Raw genomic sequence first — 18,072 nt, forward strand, 5'->3', positions numbered from 1 at the left:
TGGTTTTGATTAAGATGGTGATAGATACTAATTTTAGATCTTTGGTGTATCCAGATATCCGGTTGATATTAGAGTATGTTTGTACACTTGTAATTATTTACTATAACCTCTTGTAATTTTTAATTCTAAAAAGTTATTAATTATTATAAGAATTTCGAGAGTAATACTCAAGAAAAAAATTATTAAATCAAATTGCAATATATGTAAAAACAATTTAAAATATAAAAATTTATTAATATATATTATGTAAAAAAAACTTTTCCGAAAAATATTTTCAAGAAATTTGCCAAACAACAGAAAATATTTTTCACAGATTCATCCAAACACCAGGAAATATTTTCTAGTAAATCATTTTTCAAAAAAATAAATCATTTTCCAAAAAATATTTTACTGTCAAACAAACAAACCCTTATTTTTTGTTCGTTCTCCAAAACCATTTTTCCAATATGTTATAATTCAACATCTCACAAATGATTAAACTACCTTTATGATACCCCAATATTTATCAACCATGGTTAATAAATAACCTAAGTTAACCCATCATGCCAACCAGTATAAACTAAAGCCAACTAGTATAAATTAAAGGGTTTGGGGTATAGTTTGAAACCCTAGAAAAACATTTTCCTTCTCTTTTATATTTGTTCTTAGAAATCTCTTTCTCTTGCAAAGAGCCCATCAAAAAGAGAGTGGGAAACCAGGAGGGGCTTAAGAGAAACCCTAAAACAGGTATTTATTCAAGGCAAAAACAAAAGGTACGGTGGAGAAGGGAAAAGACAAGGAAATTCTCAGAGGCAAATAGAGTCTCATCAAAACCTCATTCTATTACACAGTCAAAAAATTATTAAAAGGTATGTTTTTCTTTTCTCTTTTTTTTATTCTTAGTATAAAAATTGAAAAGAAAAACCCATTGGAATTATCTATGAACGTTTAGTTGCAGAGAACAACAATTTAAAATTTTGGATTTTGATTCTATTTGCTTAACTCGCGTGAATATATAAATTAATTAAGACTCAACAAGATTTTATATTTCAAAATTATGAATTTCAAAATTATGATTATTTATTGGAATTTTGAATTGATGACTAAATAAACATTTAACAAAATTAGGAATCTTACAAATAATCGTAAAAGCTTTTACTTATATGCATTTATCATATAAATTATATTGTTTCTAAGATTTAAATTTATTTTCTGAAATAGAAGTTCGTAGATGGAAACCTTACGATTTTTTTGCAGTGTGTTTAGGACTTCTTTTATCATAAAAATTACAATTTAATTTTGACACTTAATAAGACTTTTAGATTCGAGAGAAGGCACGGACAAAATGAAAAGATTTTTTTTAAATTTTCAATGAAAAAAAAAACCCCTTGGACTATAGCCTTTCCCGCCCAAAATCCATTTTCTAAAATACAAAACTCATATATTTAATCGGTTCTCTTGTGTGTTTAGAAGGTTAAATTTGAATTTAGATTTGTAATTTTTAAATTTATGGATTCAAAATTATTTGTTTGGGAGAATTGAAAATTATAAGTTCAAGCTTATGATTTGGGTTTGATTTACATCAAATCTTTACCTTTTATTTAATTTGTGATGTATTAAGCCAATATTCAATAATCTAAACACAACAAAATAAAAAAATTAATGTCATTAATAGAAGTGAAAATCTATGTAAAAATATTAAAATTTATATAAATATATATTACTTTGAAGATAAAAATATACAAATGCGATGATAACAAATTTTTTGTATAACATAATTATACAAATACAATATAGAAAAATAATTAAACTACAACAAATTAAAAAAAACACACAATTACATGTAAAAACGATATCTTGAATTACACTAGAGCATGAAAAAATTATATAACACAACACAAAAATACAAAATAATTGAATTAAGAGATAATTCTTATAATATAAGGGATAAATTTGTGCTTTCCGACCATCATGTAGAATTAGAAAAGAATAAGAGATATTTAACTCAAATCTAAGTTTTGAAATGAAGCAATAAGTCTTTCTATTCTTATTTTAATTGTTTATCAGTTTGGTTCCCAATCTTCATTATTTGTTATGTCGAAGAATGAAAGATTATATAATTGTTTGTTTTTAAGTTTTGAATTTGAAATCAATGAGAGGATGACCGATGAGGGTTGATGGGCCTTTAGTAGATTGCAAGAATTCCCTATAAAAGCTTGACCCAATTGGTTCTTTAATTATCCTTGAACCCATTTCAATGGTTTTTTTTTTTTTTTGAAATCTGAATCTAATAACCTTAGGTTATAGTTTAATAAGTTCTTCAATGTTGTTTTTAAAGGAGAAATGTGCCCAATGTTGTTTTTGGCCTCTTCCTCCTATGCTTGGAGATGGATAACTTGTGGATTTGTTTAAGTTTTCTTGGTTGTAAGAGAAAGGGGGATGCAATTTGCTTAGGAAAGTGGTTTATGGAATTTGGTTGCTAAATAGTTTGGGTTGGGTTTAGATGTAACATCTTAGTTAAGTTGGTTTATATTAAGTACTTAGTTTCATTAGAGAGATGGTTGGAGAGAATTGTTTAAAGCAATGACTCAAATATTGAAATGAGTTTCAATGGTTTGGATTTGGAAGGTAAGCTTAAGGGGTATTGTTTTATTGGAACCAGATAACAAGGATATGGAGTATTGCCATGTAGAAAGAAATGTGTAAAAGGTGAAAAAGCTAAGCATATTGATGAAGTTGAAAAGTTGAAAATTGCATAATGATGAGGATTTAAACAATGTGATGGTTGGTTCATTTGGTGACAAAAGTGCATTGACGCTGATAAGTACAAAGATACACTTTTAGAGGAATGTCTTGAATGTAAAATATGTATCAAGAGTGATGATATTGATGATGTTATGATTATGGATCTGAATAACATAAATGAAAAAATATCATTGCATAAGAGGAAATGAGATTCGTCATGAGGAATGCTTAATTAGGTTATTGGGATGGCAAAGGATTCATGTAACCTTAGGGTTGGTTAAATATCTGGGGGGGCAAAGTGGAAGTCTTAGAAGTGAGAAACTTTGGAAATAGGTTTTATTGTTTTGAGAGATTGCTTTTTGTAGAAATATGATCTTGCAAGTTCTATCCAATCCAATTGGTAGGCATATATATTCAATTGAAACATCTTATTCTACCTTTTGTCCTTAAATTAAGGGATAAGTCTATATTAACTACTTTAAGCGTATGCAACTCCATTGTTAATATTAGGATTTGTTTGCTCAAATGAGTAATTTTCATTTTAATCAAGTTTATTGTAGCTATTGTAATGATTAAAATGCAAGTAAAATAATTTGTGCTTCACTACTTCTAACACTTCTTAGCTTAAGAAGTAATATAATCTTGAAACTTTACTTATAATTTCTTATTAGTTATGTATTGTACTATTATTTGTTCCATAAACATCCATTTACTTTTTGATACTTTTGTTATGTGTTCTAATTCCTTTTCTTTCTTATTTATATTATAATGATTACTTGATGTTCCCACTTTGTAGAAAAATCAGAAGATGCATTCGAGCATGTATAATGATCACCCTAAATTTAGGTATAATCTCAGAGAAAGGTCGAGTAGCATGAAGCAACTCCATTTAGGGAAAATGGCATCAAAGGGTCTTGATTGGTCACAGTCTTCTTCCTTTGGGAATCATAGCCACTTGAATAATTCTATATTAAGTGTTGACAAAAATTTGCGTGAATGTAGTGACTTTACAACTTCAAGTCTAATGTTCAATTATAATGTTGACATACAAGTTCCTATTGGGCCACTTTTTCAAGCTGAAGTACTAGAGTGGACTGGAGTAGCTTTAGAAAGTGATGCGAAATGGTTGGGTACTCTTATTTGGCCATTGGAAAAAAATGAATATAGTTTTTTGATTGAAGGGGATCGAATTGGAAAAGGAAGACAAGATTCATGTAGTTGTCAAATTCGAAATTCTTTACAATGTGTAAAATTTCATGTTGCTGAGAAAAGGTGGGAAGTAAAGCATGAGTTAGGACCAGCTTTCAACCAATGGAATTTTGATAAGATGGGTGAAGAAGTTGCATTTGGTTGGAATGAGAAAGAAAAAGATATGTTTTCATCAATAGTGAAGTCGAATCCTCCATTAGGAAAATGTTTTTGGGATGAAATATACAATCATTTTCATGACAAAAGTAGGGAAGAAGTTGTTTGCTATTATTTCAATGTCTTTCTTTTACAACATAGAGCGTACCAAAATCAAGTTGCTCCCAATAGCATTACCTACGATGATGAGGAAGTTGTATTAGGACCGGAATCAATTGGTAAAGGCATTGGGCCTAAATCTTACACTTCCATCTTAATTCCTTTAAGGAAGTCACAAAAGAAGTCAAAAGATGCTCTTCCTCAATTTAGTACGGAGCACTTTGACAAAAGATGGAAAAGTGGAAGTCCATTTAAAGAGATATCTGGAAACGAATCTTCCAATGGTGAATATTTTGTTTTATGCAACAACTTAAAAAGGAAGAATCAAAAAATTGATCACACCTTTAATCTCTAGTAGTTTGGATGCTTTTGAAGTTTTTTGGTCCATGCTTTTTTGTTTTCAAGCGCTCTCTCTCTATTTCATGTCCTTTATCATTACTTGTAAACTTCATATGTATTTTTGTCATCTTTTTTTTCATTAATCTTTTAAACGAAAAGTTATGCCTTTTAGTGTGTTTAACATTGCTTTTAGTTGCTCAAAAGTACTTTTTGACAGTAAAAGCAATGCTTATCAAAAGGTTTTTCTTTTCCATCAAGTGCATTTTAGAGCCAAACAAAGGAGCTAGGTGCTTATCAAAACAAATTTTCAATCTATTCCTAAATAGTCCTAAAGGTGTGGTTAGCATTGTTATTGGTTGTTAATAAGTAATTTTTAATAGCAACAACAATGCTAAATAGAGGGTTTTTGTTGTTCAATAGGTGCTTGGAACCAAACCAGGAAGTTGCCTATTGATGCCCTATTCTTTATTGTGTTTGGGATTCCAAAAATGTTTTTTCACCATAGAAGCAATGAAGAACACTTGGCTTTTAGGGTTAAAATTGTAGTCGAAAAGTATTTTTTCACCCAAAAGTAAAATATTAAAATTAGATGTTTTTAACTTCTGTATTTGGAAGTGAAAGTTATCAAGATACTTTTATTTATATTAACTATTTAAAAGATGTATAAAAATTAATTTTATAAATAATTCAAATATTTTAATACTTTGATGGGATCCGATTGTTAACTAGAGAAACAAACCTTATTTATGCGCTTCCATATCTATCGGATTGTGATAACTTTTTTCTTCACAAGACCTAGTTCATTTTGTTGGCAATCTAGTTTAGTAACCCACTGTATGACCCATTCCATGAATTGTGGAATGATAATTCTATCAACTCGTATTCCATGATTCAACCCAAATTAGGTTGCAAGTGCAAATGTACATGTGCGAAATAGATGGTCTATAGTTTCCTGCTCAACATGGCATAACGAGCATGTGTTGTCAATGTTCGGTATCTTTTGTATTATTTTTATTTAATTGGAAGGAAATCAATAATATCTTCATTCCATATTTGAATATCCAAGCCTCGAACGCATGTCTCGTCCTTACAAGATACTCTTCCAAGTCCAAAAATCAATTGATTTGGCTATTACTTGCAAAATGTTTTGCTTTGTGCAGTCTTTTGCCATAAGGATTAAATTGTATATTTTTAGGATAGTAAAAATGTAATTTTATCATTTTAATAGTTTATATCTTTATGTTTTTTGATAGATTAAATCAAATTTTTATCATTTTTGGGGGGACAAAATGTAATTTTATCATTACTAATTTAAAATTTTATAAATTATAAAGGGTTTAAATGTAATTTTTTTATTTTAGGGGGATGGGGCCCTTGTTAGCCCCTTGGCTCCGCCATTGGTCCTTTACATAAAACCTCGTGGGTTAGTAAATCTTCACCATGCTTGCTTGCTCGGCTGAAAGGGTTTCTTTCATTGTCTGAGAATGGTGAATTTTGAGACCATTGAGTTACATAGGTTTACAAATTTTCTCCCACCTATAGAGGTGTAATCCTCGTTTAAGAGAATCATGGCCCTACCAAAAGGATCGTACCATTGTGTTATGGATTAAGTGTTGATTTTGGTGTCTAAACACATGATAAATAGTGGAGGGGAAGTGATGTTAGTGATGATTTTACTAGAGTTGGACCAGGCTTTTGTTCAAAAGTAATTTGGAAAATTTTATTATTTACGAAAATGATTTGAAATCTACAAAGCACCTTGGTGCTCATCATGCCCTAACAATTGCCCCCTTTAATAAAAAATAATTTTTGGTGCCGACATTGTATTCCTCGGCATTTGTATGTATTTTTTTGAAATGCCTTTAAAAAATATGGTATTCCATTATTTAAGAAAAAATAATATTTTAATAGGTGTTAGTGTTTAAGTGGTTGGCACTGGTTCAAAATTAAAAAAAAAATATTTTTTTGGTGCCAACATTCCCTTTGCTAGCATTGATGTGATTTCTGCTTTTTTTTTTTGCCAATATGCTCTAGTTATCGAGATTGATGAAAAAAGGAGAGGAATGCGAAAGCAAATGAAGCCATGGAAGTATATAAGAAACAAATGTAAGAATACAACAAATCAACAAAGGAGGAGCAACAACAGTAAAAAACCTTTTTTAATGTTGATGTTTAAGTGTTTTGTTTGAACATAAATCCTTTTGATGATGATCTAATTAACATTTTCTCACCTTAATTTAAGATTTTCTTTAAGTTCTAATTCAATGTTTCTCTCTCCTCAAGTAAATCTAATTTGATTTCTCTCTCGTATTTAATTCACAATAATAAAGATTAAAGTAAATTGCATTAAAAAAGGGAAAATAAAATTTCAAAAAAATGTTTCCTATATTAAGAACTTGAAGTTAGATAGGGTAAGAGAATAAAGCATATTCAATAGGGGCAGAAAGCGTGTTTTTTTCTCTCTTTTTTAATGCAATTTTCCTTTGACGTTTCTGTTATAAGATGAAAAATAGAGGATAAAGAACAAAAAGAATGAGAGAGGAAATAGAGAGCGTATTTTATTGATCGATTGAAATAATTTACAGTGCTTTTTTAAAGTTTATATTTATAAATAGAAGAAGTATAAATCAAAACTTATCTAAATCTTGATAAACATCTACTTAAAATATTCATAACACTCCTCATTAGATGTCCATTTGTAGATAATGTATCTACTTAAAATCTTACTAAGATAATAATCATGTGGGAAAAAAATCCTAGTGAAGGAAAAAGAGTACGCATATCTATAATATATATAATATGTTGCTTCATTAAAAATCTTATCAAGAAAACTTAATGGAAAAAACATCGGTTAAGGGAAAAGAGCATAGCGCATATTTACTCCCCTTATGAAAACATCACATACTTTCTCATATTCTACGTATTCAATCTTGAATACTAGATTTTCAAATGACTATTTGAATGTATTTGTTAAGGAAAAAATCCTAGTGAAGGAAAAAGATTACACATAATATATATAATATATATAATATGTTACCTCATTAAAAATCTTACCAAGAAAATTTAATAGAACAAAACATCGCTTAAGGGAAAAAGAATACAACACATATTTACTCCCCTCATAAAAACATCACATACTTTCTCATATTCTACGATTCAATGTTGAATATCATATTTTCAAATGACTATTTGAATGTATTTGTTAAGCATTTATATCAACATTCTTTTGAAAGTCACGAGTGCAAAAAATTTGGGAGAAATATTTTGATCTTTTCAGAGTTTCAATAATAATCATAGCAAACTTTAATCATGATTCTTTTATAAAAACATAAATGAGTATTTTGGATCATTTTATAATTCTCCTTCAACTACTATTCACTAAGTCATAATTATCACATGTTCAAATTATTTCAATTCATATAAATGAAAATTTTTCGAGAAATTCAATATGCTTCTAACATTTTAAATCTTTCAAGGATTTTAATTTAAACTTTACTATATAGTGATTCATAAAAGGGTTGTAACAACAATCATTAGATGCAAGTCAAATATTTTATAAACTGTCGGTTTAATAATATATCTAAAGGTTATTGCATCAAACATAGAAGAATATTATATCTTTTTATAATTAATACCAAGACTTAGCGAAAAATTTTATATTTTTGTTTCACTTTTGCAAAACTATTTCATTTGCATCCTCACCGACTTTATACCTTTAAATATTTGGACTACTAGTCCAAAAATCCACAAATATAATTGTACTTAAATTGCATCTTTCTATTTTGACCAATCTATTTTATATTTATATTTCTCAATAGATTTATTTAAGACTCACCTTTTATTTCACTATTTCAACAATAATATTGCATGCAAAATCATTGTCTATCACTTTTATTATCGGTTCGATATTTTTTCGAATTGACATAACGTATTGAGATTTATTTATTTTCACTATTTTAATATTCAGTTTTAGGTACCTGAATCTGTAATAGCCCGTTTTCAGTGAAATTGGAATAGTGGTTTCGGGACCACAAATTTGAGTTAATAAGAAAAATAATTTTAATATTATTTTATGATCTGCATTATGATAAAAATATTGTATGAAAAATTAGTAAAGAAATTTTACCGATTAAATGTTTAATTTAATAGAGAGGACCAAATTGCATAAAATGCAAAAGTTGAGTTCTAATAGCTATAGGTATTAAATAGCTATGAAATTCAAAATTTGAGGTCATTATATGGCAAATAGACCATTAAGAGGAGTTAGTAGATAAGTATGATTAATGGAAAATTAAATAAAGAAAATGACTAAATTGGAAAGATGAAATAATTAAAGATGATATTTTAATTAATTAAGAAGTATCATCATATATCATCATCTTTCCCAAATAAAAAGATGGAAACCCTAGCCATGGAATTTGGGTTTTGAGCAAACTTATTTGGCTCAATTAGGTATTTTTCTTGTCCCGTTTTTAATAATTTTCATATTTTCGAGATCGTAATAGCTTAATCTAGCTATCTCGAAGATTAATTTGTAAAGTTATCAAATTTTTAGGACTTTGCCATGTATGAATATAGTTGAATTATGAAATTTTATGGTAGAAAATGAAAGGTTGTTGATAGATAAACAACTTTTGTAATGGGAATTTTGATGAAATTATGATTTAGAGACTAAATTAAAAAGTTGTAAAATTCATGAAAAATTATAAATTTTATGAAATACATGAGTCGTTATTATGATATGTAAAAATCAGTTAGGCTTAAAATAAGGATTAAATTGCATGAATTTTATTTTTCGAGCTTAGGGATAAAATTATAATTAAATAAAAGTATAGGGGCAAAGTGGTAATTTTACCTAAGATGTGTATTGGATTGAATTGAGTATGAATTGTATTAAATTAAGCTAAATTTACTTGTATAGATCCGGATAGACCAAATACGGAATTGGATCGAGGAAAAGAAAAAGTATCGAATTAGTAGATCACAATTCACGAACACTTGTCAAGGTAAGTTCGTGTAATTAAATCGTGTATATTTATATGTTTGAATTGAATGCCATATATGTTAATTGTATAAATGTCTTATGTATGAAATTGATCACATATCAGATAATACCCGATAAATAATAAGTCTCGTTTGGATAAATGAGATTCGATGGATATAGGGTCTCGGATTGGTTGTGGTCCTGCATATGTTGCGGACACACTATAGTTCGAAAGAGCGTCCAGTTATTAGCTCTCATGAGCATCCCGATATTTGGCCCTCTCAAGCTTCCCGTTATATAGTTCTTGTGAGCTTCCCGTTAATAGCTCTTCGGAGCATCCTGATTGGTTGTGATTCTGCATGTATTGAAGACATGCCACAACTCTTATGAACATCGCGTTATATGGCTCTCCGAAGCTTCCGGATATGGCTCGCTTGAACTTCTCGATATATGGCTATCCGGAGCTTCTTGATTAATGGCTCTTCAAAGCTACCTGTTATTGGCTCACATGAGCTTCCTGAATATGGCTCTTATGAGCTTGCCGTTATACAACTCGGATAAGCTTCTCGTTACATGACTCATATGAGCTTCCCGTTATATGGCTCGAGAGAGAGCTTTCCGTTTATGTGCTCACATGAGCATTCCCGAATATGAATTGATGGAGTACAGATTTGTACACTTCGAGTGTACTACCCGGGTATCCATCGATATATTAAATGATTCAACGAAAAAATCTGATATGAGAAAATAAATGAATTCAAAGTGAATCATTACCCGTATATGTAACGACCTAAAATTCGTGAGCACCCAAAAAGTGTGTTATCGGGCCTCCATCTTAGTAAACTTAGTAAATAATTATTAGAAGTAATTAAAATTATGAGTCTGATAGTGTGTTTAATTAGATTTTTTTATTTAGTGAATTTAGTTTAATTTAAAGTAATTAGGAAAAATGATCAAATTGAATAAAGAGTGAAAGTCTAATTATAGATTAAAAGAAAGTAAAAAGGGCTAAAATGACAATTAAGCCATTTAGCATAGTTGAGGCGGCATAAAGGGAATAAAATCTAAGATTTTATTTGATTTATTTAATAATTTAATATCATTATAATTTAATTATCATAAATTCATATAATATAAATTACATTTAAATATAATTATTTATATAATTAAAACGGATCCGATCGATACTTTTGTAACATGGAAACATGAAAAACATCATGAATTTTTTGTAATTCCGGAGGTAAAGCCAATCGGTAAGCAACTGGTCCAACTCTCTCCACAATTTCATACGGCCTAATAAAACGTGGACTTAATTTGCCCTTTCGGCCAAATCTTAAAACTTTCTTCCAAGGTAATACTTTCAGGAATACTTTATCACCAACAGAATATTCAATGTCTCGTTGTTTCAAGTCTGCATATGATTTCTGCCTATCAAAGGCTGCTTTCAATCTTTCTTTAATATTCTTAATTGTTTCTTCTATTTCTTGAATCAGTTTTGGCCCTATCACTTTTCTTTCATTCAATTCTGTCTAACATACTAGTGATCGACACCTTTGACTATATAATGCTTCATACGGACCCATCTGAATACTAGATTGGAAATTATTGTTATAAACAAATTCTGCTAGTGGCAAATATCGTTCATAACTTGATTCAAAATCGATGATACAAGCCCGAAGCATATCTTTCAGAATTTGAATTACCCATTCTGATTGTCCATTCGTTTGTGGATGAAAAGCCGTACTAAAATTGAGCCGAGTTCCCAGAAGATTATGTAGTTGCCTCCAAAATATCGAACTAAATCGTGGATTTCGATCTGAGATTATCGATGTAGGAATCCCATGTAATTTTACAATTTCCCGGATATAAACCTCGGCAAGCCTCTGTAATGACCAATCAATTTTGATTGCTATGAAATGAGCTGACTTTGTAAGCTGATCAACAATTACCCAGATAGCATTCTTTTTGCTTGCTGATAACGGTAGTCCTGTAACGAAATCCATAGTGATACAATCCCATTTCCACTCAGGAATACTAATAGGCTGAAGTAGATCTGTCGGTACCTGATGCTCTGCTTTTACTCGCTGACATGTCAGAAATTTACCAACATATTCGACTATATCTCTTTTCATTCCTGGCCACCAGTATAGTTCTCGTAAATTCTGATACATTTTCGTTCCACCAGGGTGCAATGCGAAAGGGCTATCGTGTGCTTCTCGAAGAATCAACTTTTTACATTTTCTCAAAGTGAATCATTACCCGTATATACATGAAGTATATGGAATTGATATATGAATACAAGAAGTGAGAAGTTATGAACATGGAAACTTGATATTGTTGACCTCATACATGTTCCTTGACATTAACATGAAATATGTGTTTAACACGGTTGATGAGGATATGTGCTAGGGCTTTTGGCTATCTTGCTTGAGTATGTTTTATATGCATTCCTTAATTATGATTAAATGGTAAGTTAAATTTCATGTTATACGAACTTACTAAGCATTAAATGCTTACGAACTTACTAAGCATTAAATGCTTACTCTGTTTTATTTCTTCTGTTTTATAGTAACTCGGAAGCTCATAAAGGTTGGAAGCTGGTGTAATGGCCTAAATTTAAGGTTATCGGAACAGTGGTTTCGGGACCACAAATTTGATGAGGAAAATTTTATTTTTCTTATATTTTTATGGTCTACGATTTCACAAAATGATTTCGTGAAGATTTCGTTCGAAAATTTCGACGTTTGGGCACTCAATTTAGTCAAAAGGACTAAATTATAAAAAGTACAAAAGTTGAGTTCTACATGTTAGAAGCGTCCAATTGTTATGAAATTTTAAATTGGAGGTCTTTATATGGTAATTAGACCATTGGTAACTTGGTAGACAAAAATGGATATGAGATAAGTGAAATAGAAAATTTTTAAGTTAGGAACAATTTGGTAATCTAATAATAAAAAAATTAAAAAGGAAAAAGATGGCAAAAATCATCATCTTCTTCATTAGGACGAAATCAGCAAGGGGGGAAGCCATAGTTAGAGTTTTCAAGCTTCCAAGCCTCATAGTAAGTGATCCCAAGCCCCGTTTTTAATGTTCTTTACGTTTTTGAGATCCCGGAGCTTAATCTAGGGTTTTTATTTAGAAAAATACACATAGGTGAAAAGTGTTTATTTTGATGTTTTACGATAGAATATGAAGCTAGAAATTATGCTAAACTACTTTTGCTAAGTGATTTTAAGTGAAAACGAGTAAAACGACATAATCGGTAAAAATACCTAATGTACATAAGTAAGTGTTAGAGTGGGAATTTGATGTTGCCATAGAAGGGAAAAATGTTCAGCATGTTATAAAACATAAGAATAAAAGATGAAGTTTAATTTCCGAGCCTTGGGGCAAAAATGTAATTATGTAAAAGTTTAGGGGTAAAATCATAATTTTGATAAAATTAGAGTCGAGGGCTGTTTTGATGAGTGTGAGTATTAAATAAGTTAAATTTTCTATTTTAGATCAAGAAGAACGAAACTCGATGTTAGACAAAGGGAAGAATAAAGTTGAAGACTAAGTTGGTGAATTGGGTTATATTCGGTACTGAGGTAAGTTTACGGTAAATAAATGAAATATTTCAATAATTATTATTAATGCTGCTACTTTCCAGCAATTAGGAATTTATTTCATGAATTTATTTGATGATTATCCAAGCATGAAATGATAGAGAATTAAAATTAAAAAGTCTTGTTGATACATAAGGATGGTACTGGATACGAATGTCATGACATTTGGATAAAGAGGTCCCATGTAAGACCATGTCTGGGACATGGCATTGGCACCGAGATGAGAGGTCCCATGTAAGACCATGTCTGGGACATGGCATTGGCACCAAGATGAGAGGTCCCATGTAAGACCATGTTTAGGACATGGCATTGACATCCTTGAGATCATGAGAGGTCCTCTGTAAGACCATGTCTGGGACATGGCATTGGCACCGAGATGAGAGGTCCCATGTAAGACTATGTCTGGGACATGGCGTTATAATCGAGATGAGAGGTCCCATGTAAGACCATGTCAGGACATGGCGTTATACCGAGATGAGAGGTCCCCCGTAAGACCATGTTTGGGACATGGCATGGGCACCGACATGAGAACATCCCATGTAAGACCATGTCTGGGACATGGCTTTGGCATGTTATTATCAGAAAAACCCGAGCATCCTTATTATTCCAATGTAGCTCAACAGGCTAGTAAACGAATCATGTTTATGAAAGTTCAGTTAAGAGCATAAATGACAAGCCCAGTATTGCAAGGCTACTTCAAGGATCCTAAAGAAGTCGGAGATCGTCCACACTATCAACCACAACAACTCGGTATTTTTATGTTGAACCATGTTGAGTATGGCATGTATAGGGATTTAGTTATTTTAAATGTTTGTATTTATGATCTTGCTAAAGAATGATGTGTAAGTATTTGATGATGAATGGTTGCTAAAATGGTTAAGTATGGAAGTGTTTGTTGTTATAAGAGTCTAAGTGATAAACTATGCATGGAAATCATAAAAGGGTAAAATTTTGCAAAGAAATAGAATTGAGAAGAATAAAGGCGTGACTTTGAAAAATCACTTAGGATAGTATAAAATGAATTAAAGAGTGACTGATATATGGATTGAAAGCTTGTTGAGTCTATTTTCACATAAAAATAACGGTGTAGCAAAAGGAATTTTATATTTTAAGATATGTGAATTTTGGTGAGACAGGGTCAGAACAGTTTTTGGTGTCCCCTGTTTTGAGTTTAGAAAATCATTAAAAATTGTAAAAAAAAAGTTATGAGTTTTAGTTTATATGTATAGATTCCTTATTGAGTCTATTTTCTGTAGAGGCAAGCGGTAGCACTATATGAAAATCACACAATGAGAAATTTTATTTTTAGAAGAGGTCAGGGCAGTCGATTGGTGAAATAGGGGAGAATTTAACTAATAAACTGTACTAATTGGCTAAACCAAAATCCTAAAAATTTTATGGTAGGAAGATATATGAGTCTAGTTTTAAGGAAAATTTACGGAGTTAAATTTCGAGTTCTGTAGCTCGAGTTATAATTAATTTAGTAACTGCTGCGCGATTGGACAGATTGCTGTAAATAGTGATATTAATTTTTAAAACAATTTTTTATGCTTCGAGTAAGTAAGATAAGATAAGTAATGCCTCGTGCTCGACTCTGGCAACGGTCTCGGGTAAGGGGTGTTACAGCTGGTCCGAGACACATCACACTATCCATCGTCCTAATTCGGTATAAATAGTATATTACTTTTGGTTATAATGACATTTATAGATTAACTAGCCAATATTAATATGAAAATAATTTTGGTTGTAAATAGCCATTAGATTGGCTTGTGATGATCATATTTTGATATGTATGTAAATGGTCTTATCATGTTTAATGTGTGATAGTATGGTTGAATGATGGATAATTTGTAAACATGTTGATGTTTAATGTGTGATAGTATGGTTGAATGATGGATAATTTGTAAACATGTTGATGATTGGTTTGAAAATTGTAAATTAGGTACATATGAGTTTATATACGTATATAGTCAAGTTGGTAAGTAAATATTCTTGAATGGATGTGGTTAGGGGTGAACATTCGATCGAATCGAATCGAATCGAAAATTTTTGAGTTAATCGAGTTTTTGAATCTCATTTTATCATCCTAACTTTATTTGAAGTTTTCTCGAATTGAGTCGAGTGAGATGGAATTCGAATCGAATCGAATCAAATATATTTGTTCGAGTTAAATTTTAAAAAATAATTTTGTATCCTTGTAACCACTGTTACTCATTGTAATAAAATTTGTCCACCTTAATCAAATTTTTTATTAACTTTCATCACTCATAATTTATTTATTAATTTTTATATCTTGTTAGTTTCTTTGCTTGCTTAGTTGTTTCAATTATCTTGATTCTTGTTAGCTTCTTTATTAATTTATTAGTTTATTTATTAATTTTTATATACGGGTTAGCTTCTTTGCTTGCTTAGTTGTTTCAATTATATTTAGATTCTTGTCACTATGTATTTTGAAATTAAAATATATTAAATGTAAAAATATGATTTTTAATAAAAGTTATTTTAATACTAATATAAAATTTTAACAACATTTTATGGCATAATTAATAATTCAATTTTAATATAAATATTTAAAATGACTAAACAATTCAATAATATAAATAATATAAAATGTGAAATTTAATTTAATAATATAAATAGTAGATATAAATAAAATTATTACTATTTATGTTTAGTAATTTTTTTGGATAATTTTAATTTTTTATTTGAGAGTAGAGGGTGAAAAGTAAAAGTTTAGGGGGAAAATAAAAAGTTTTGGGGAATAAAAGTTTGAGGGAAAGTAAATAGGGGGAATAAAATTTTGGAGGGAAAAAATTTAAAAAAAATTGGTGGAGGGAGGGTTTGGGGTAGATGAGAGGTGGGATGGGAAAGGAATAAAAGTTTTAGGGGAAAAGTGGGAGAGAGTAAAAATTTTGGAGGAAAATAAAAGGTTTTAAGGGTTTTTAGGAGTAAAATTTTGAGAAAAAGTAAATAGAAGAGTAAAATTTTGGTGGGAAATGGATTTTGGGTAGATTGGGGGGTTGGGAGGGGAGGGGAGTAAAAGTTTTGGGGGAAAGTGGGAAGGAGTAAAAGTTTTGAGGGAAAAATAAAAATATTTGGGAGTTTGGGGTAAAAATATAAAATATTATAGTTTGATATTCAAATTATTCGAATTATTCGAGTTATTCGAATTCGAAAACTCAACTCAATTCGAACTCGAAATTTGAAAAAAAAAATCGAGTTGATTCGAATAACTCGAATAACTCGATTCGTTTAACTCGAAATTTGAATTTTTTTCGATTTTTTCGAGTCGAATCGAGTTTTGCTCACCCCTAGATGTGGTAAGACGTTAAGTATAAAACTTGATTTTGGTTGGATTTGAATGTCTTGTATTGGCTTAAGAAAATATTTAAGTGTTTATGTAGGTGGAAGGAAAATTTGGGTGAGAAATATGGTTTGAGAATGGCCTTATTTCGTCAACACGGGCAGAGACACGGGTGTGTGTCTTAGCCGTGTGTGACACTCGGCCTAGCACATGGGCTTGTATTTTGGTCGTGTGTCCTCTACATCTTTAAAATTAAAAATAGAATGCTCAGGATTTTTCACATGGCTTGGCACACGGGCGTGTGGCTTGGCCGTGTGACCCTTACACCTATTTAATGCAAATTTTTATGTTCAAGTTAGAGAGTAACACGGGTACTAACACGGGCTGGGACACGATTGTGTGCCCTATTTCGAATGCCCACATGGCCTGGCCACACGGGCGTGTATCCCCTGCAACTAGGAAAATTTTTGAAGTTTCGCGAAAAATTCTCTAGTATCCGATTTAGTCTTGACTTATTTCCAATGCATATTGTGGGCGTCGAGGGCTCTTATAAGAGATATTATGATTGATTATGATTAGTTTCTGATATAAATTACATTTGATATGAAATATCTGTATTTAATCTGTAAATTTTGGTAATACTCTATAACCCTGTTCCGGCGACAAATATGGGTTAAAGGTGTTACAGAATCTCTTCTGGAGTTTTAGTTTTGTCTTTGGTCTCTTATGGAGCACCCGCCTCCATTATCTAACCATCTAGAAGAATTTTCATTTTTGGAACCAGTCAATCTATCATTTATTCTGATTATCAAAATATTAAATGGTATATAATAATTGGTTATTCTCATTAAGTTTATGAATACATCTAACAATAAACTAGTAATAAAATGAGTTGTCCTTTTGAACTTCGTTCAAATTACTTTCTATAAGGATTCAAATAATGATAACTTATTATAAGCAATAATTTCATTCAATTATTATTTTCTCCCCTAATATCGCTAAAACTATCAAATCAAAATAGTAAACACAAATCATGTCATAATTTAATCGCAATACATTCAATACATCTAATAATATAAGGAGACTTATAATTAATATATATTCGAACTTTCTTTGAGGATTCACTCATCTTTATGCGTTGTGGTGGAATAATTGGAACATATACGTACATACAAAAATTTAAAGATGAGAAATATTTAACTCTTAACTAAAACCAATTGTAATGGGTAGTATTTATAACTTATTGACTTGATGCATATAACACGTAAATCAATATAATCTCATGTTGAAATTGAAACTTTAGTTATCATAAGTAATGATTTAAATATTAATCGATGCATTCAATCAATAATTTATCTAACCCATTATGTGCATAAATAATAAGGTTTTATTAAAGTTTTTCAAACTCAATCAATAAAAGATGGGATAGAAACTCATCGACTTTAGCAATATAAATTGTTTTAATTGTATAATCTGAAATTAATTATTTAAACAATCTTACAAATGATGATGCAAGTTGATAACACATATGTGATTGTTTTGTAGATGTATCTACCAAGAATAATATAATATTAAAATTATACACATGGTGGATGGATGAGCCCATATTCATTTAAAAAATGCAAGACATGAAATTTCAACTTTAGCTA

General features: G+C 30.2%; 1 protein-coding gene and 1 pseudogene across 7 annotated transcripts; both read left to right on the forward strand.

The window, feature by feature from the left end:
* Nucleotides 1–597: 597 nt before the first annotated feature.
* Nucleotides 598–14,002, forward strand: LOC105802714 (AT-rich interactive domain-containing protein 2-like). Of its 7 annotated transcripts, XR_008191105.1 has the most exons (5): nt 598–848; nt 9,449–9,533; nt 12,081–12,132; nt 13,015–13,396; nt 13,601–14,002. XR_008191105.1 is itself a non-coding variant. In XM_052624180.1 (2 exons), exon 2 carries the CDS (start codon nt 3,533–3,535, stop codon nt 4,541–4,543), a length of 1,011 nt encoding a protein of 336 aa, XP_052480140.1. In that variant the 5' UTR covers nt 598–848; nt 3,521–3,532; the 3' UTR covers nt 4,544–6,555. The 7 variants fall into 7 exon arrangements, 1 of the variants encoding a protein (XP_052480140.1); XR_008191103.1 differs by lacking the exon at nt 13,601–14,002 and having other exon boundaries at nt 13,015–13,569; XR_008191106.1 differs by lacking the exons at nt 12,081–12,132; nt 13,601–14,002 and having other exon boundaries at nt 13,015–13,569.
* On the forward strand, nt 2,132–3,507 carry LOC105802715 (AT-rich interactive domain-containing protein 1-like; annotated as a pseudogene).
* Nucleotides 14,003–18,072: the final 4,070 nt, after the last annotated feature.

Source organism: Gossypium raimondii, chromosome 11, assembly GCF_025698545.1.
Source record: "Gossypium raimondii isolate GPD5lz chromosome 11, ASM2569854v1, whole genome shotgun sequence".
In the NCBI taxonomy this organism is placed as follows: domain Eukaryota; kingdom Viridiplantae; phylum Streptophyta; class Magnoliopsida; order Malvales; family Malvaceae; genus Gossypium; species Gossypium raimondii.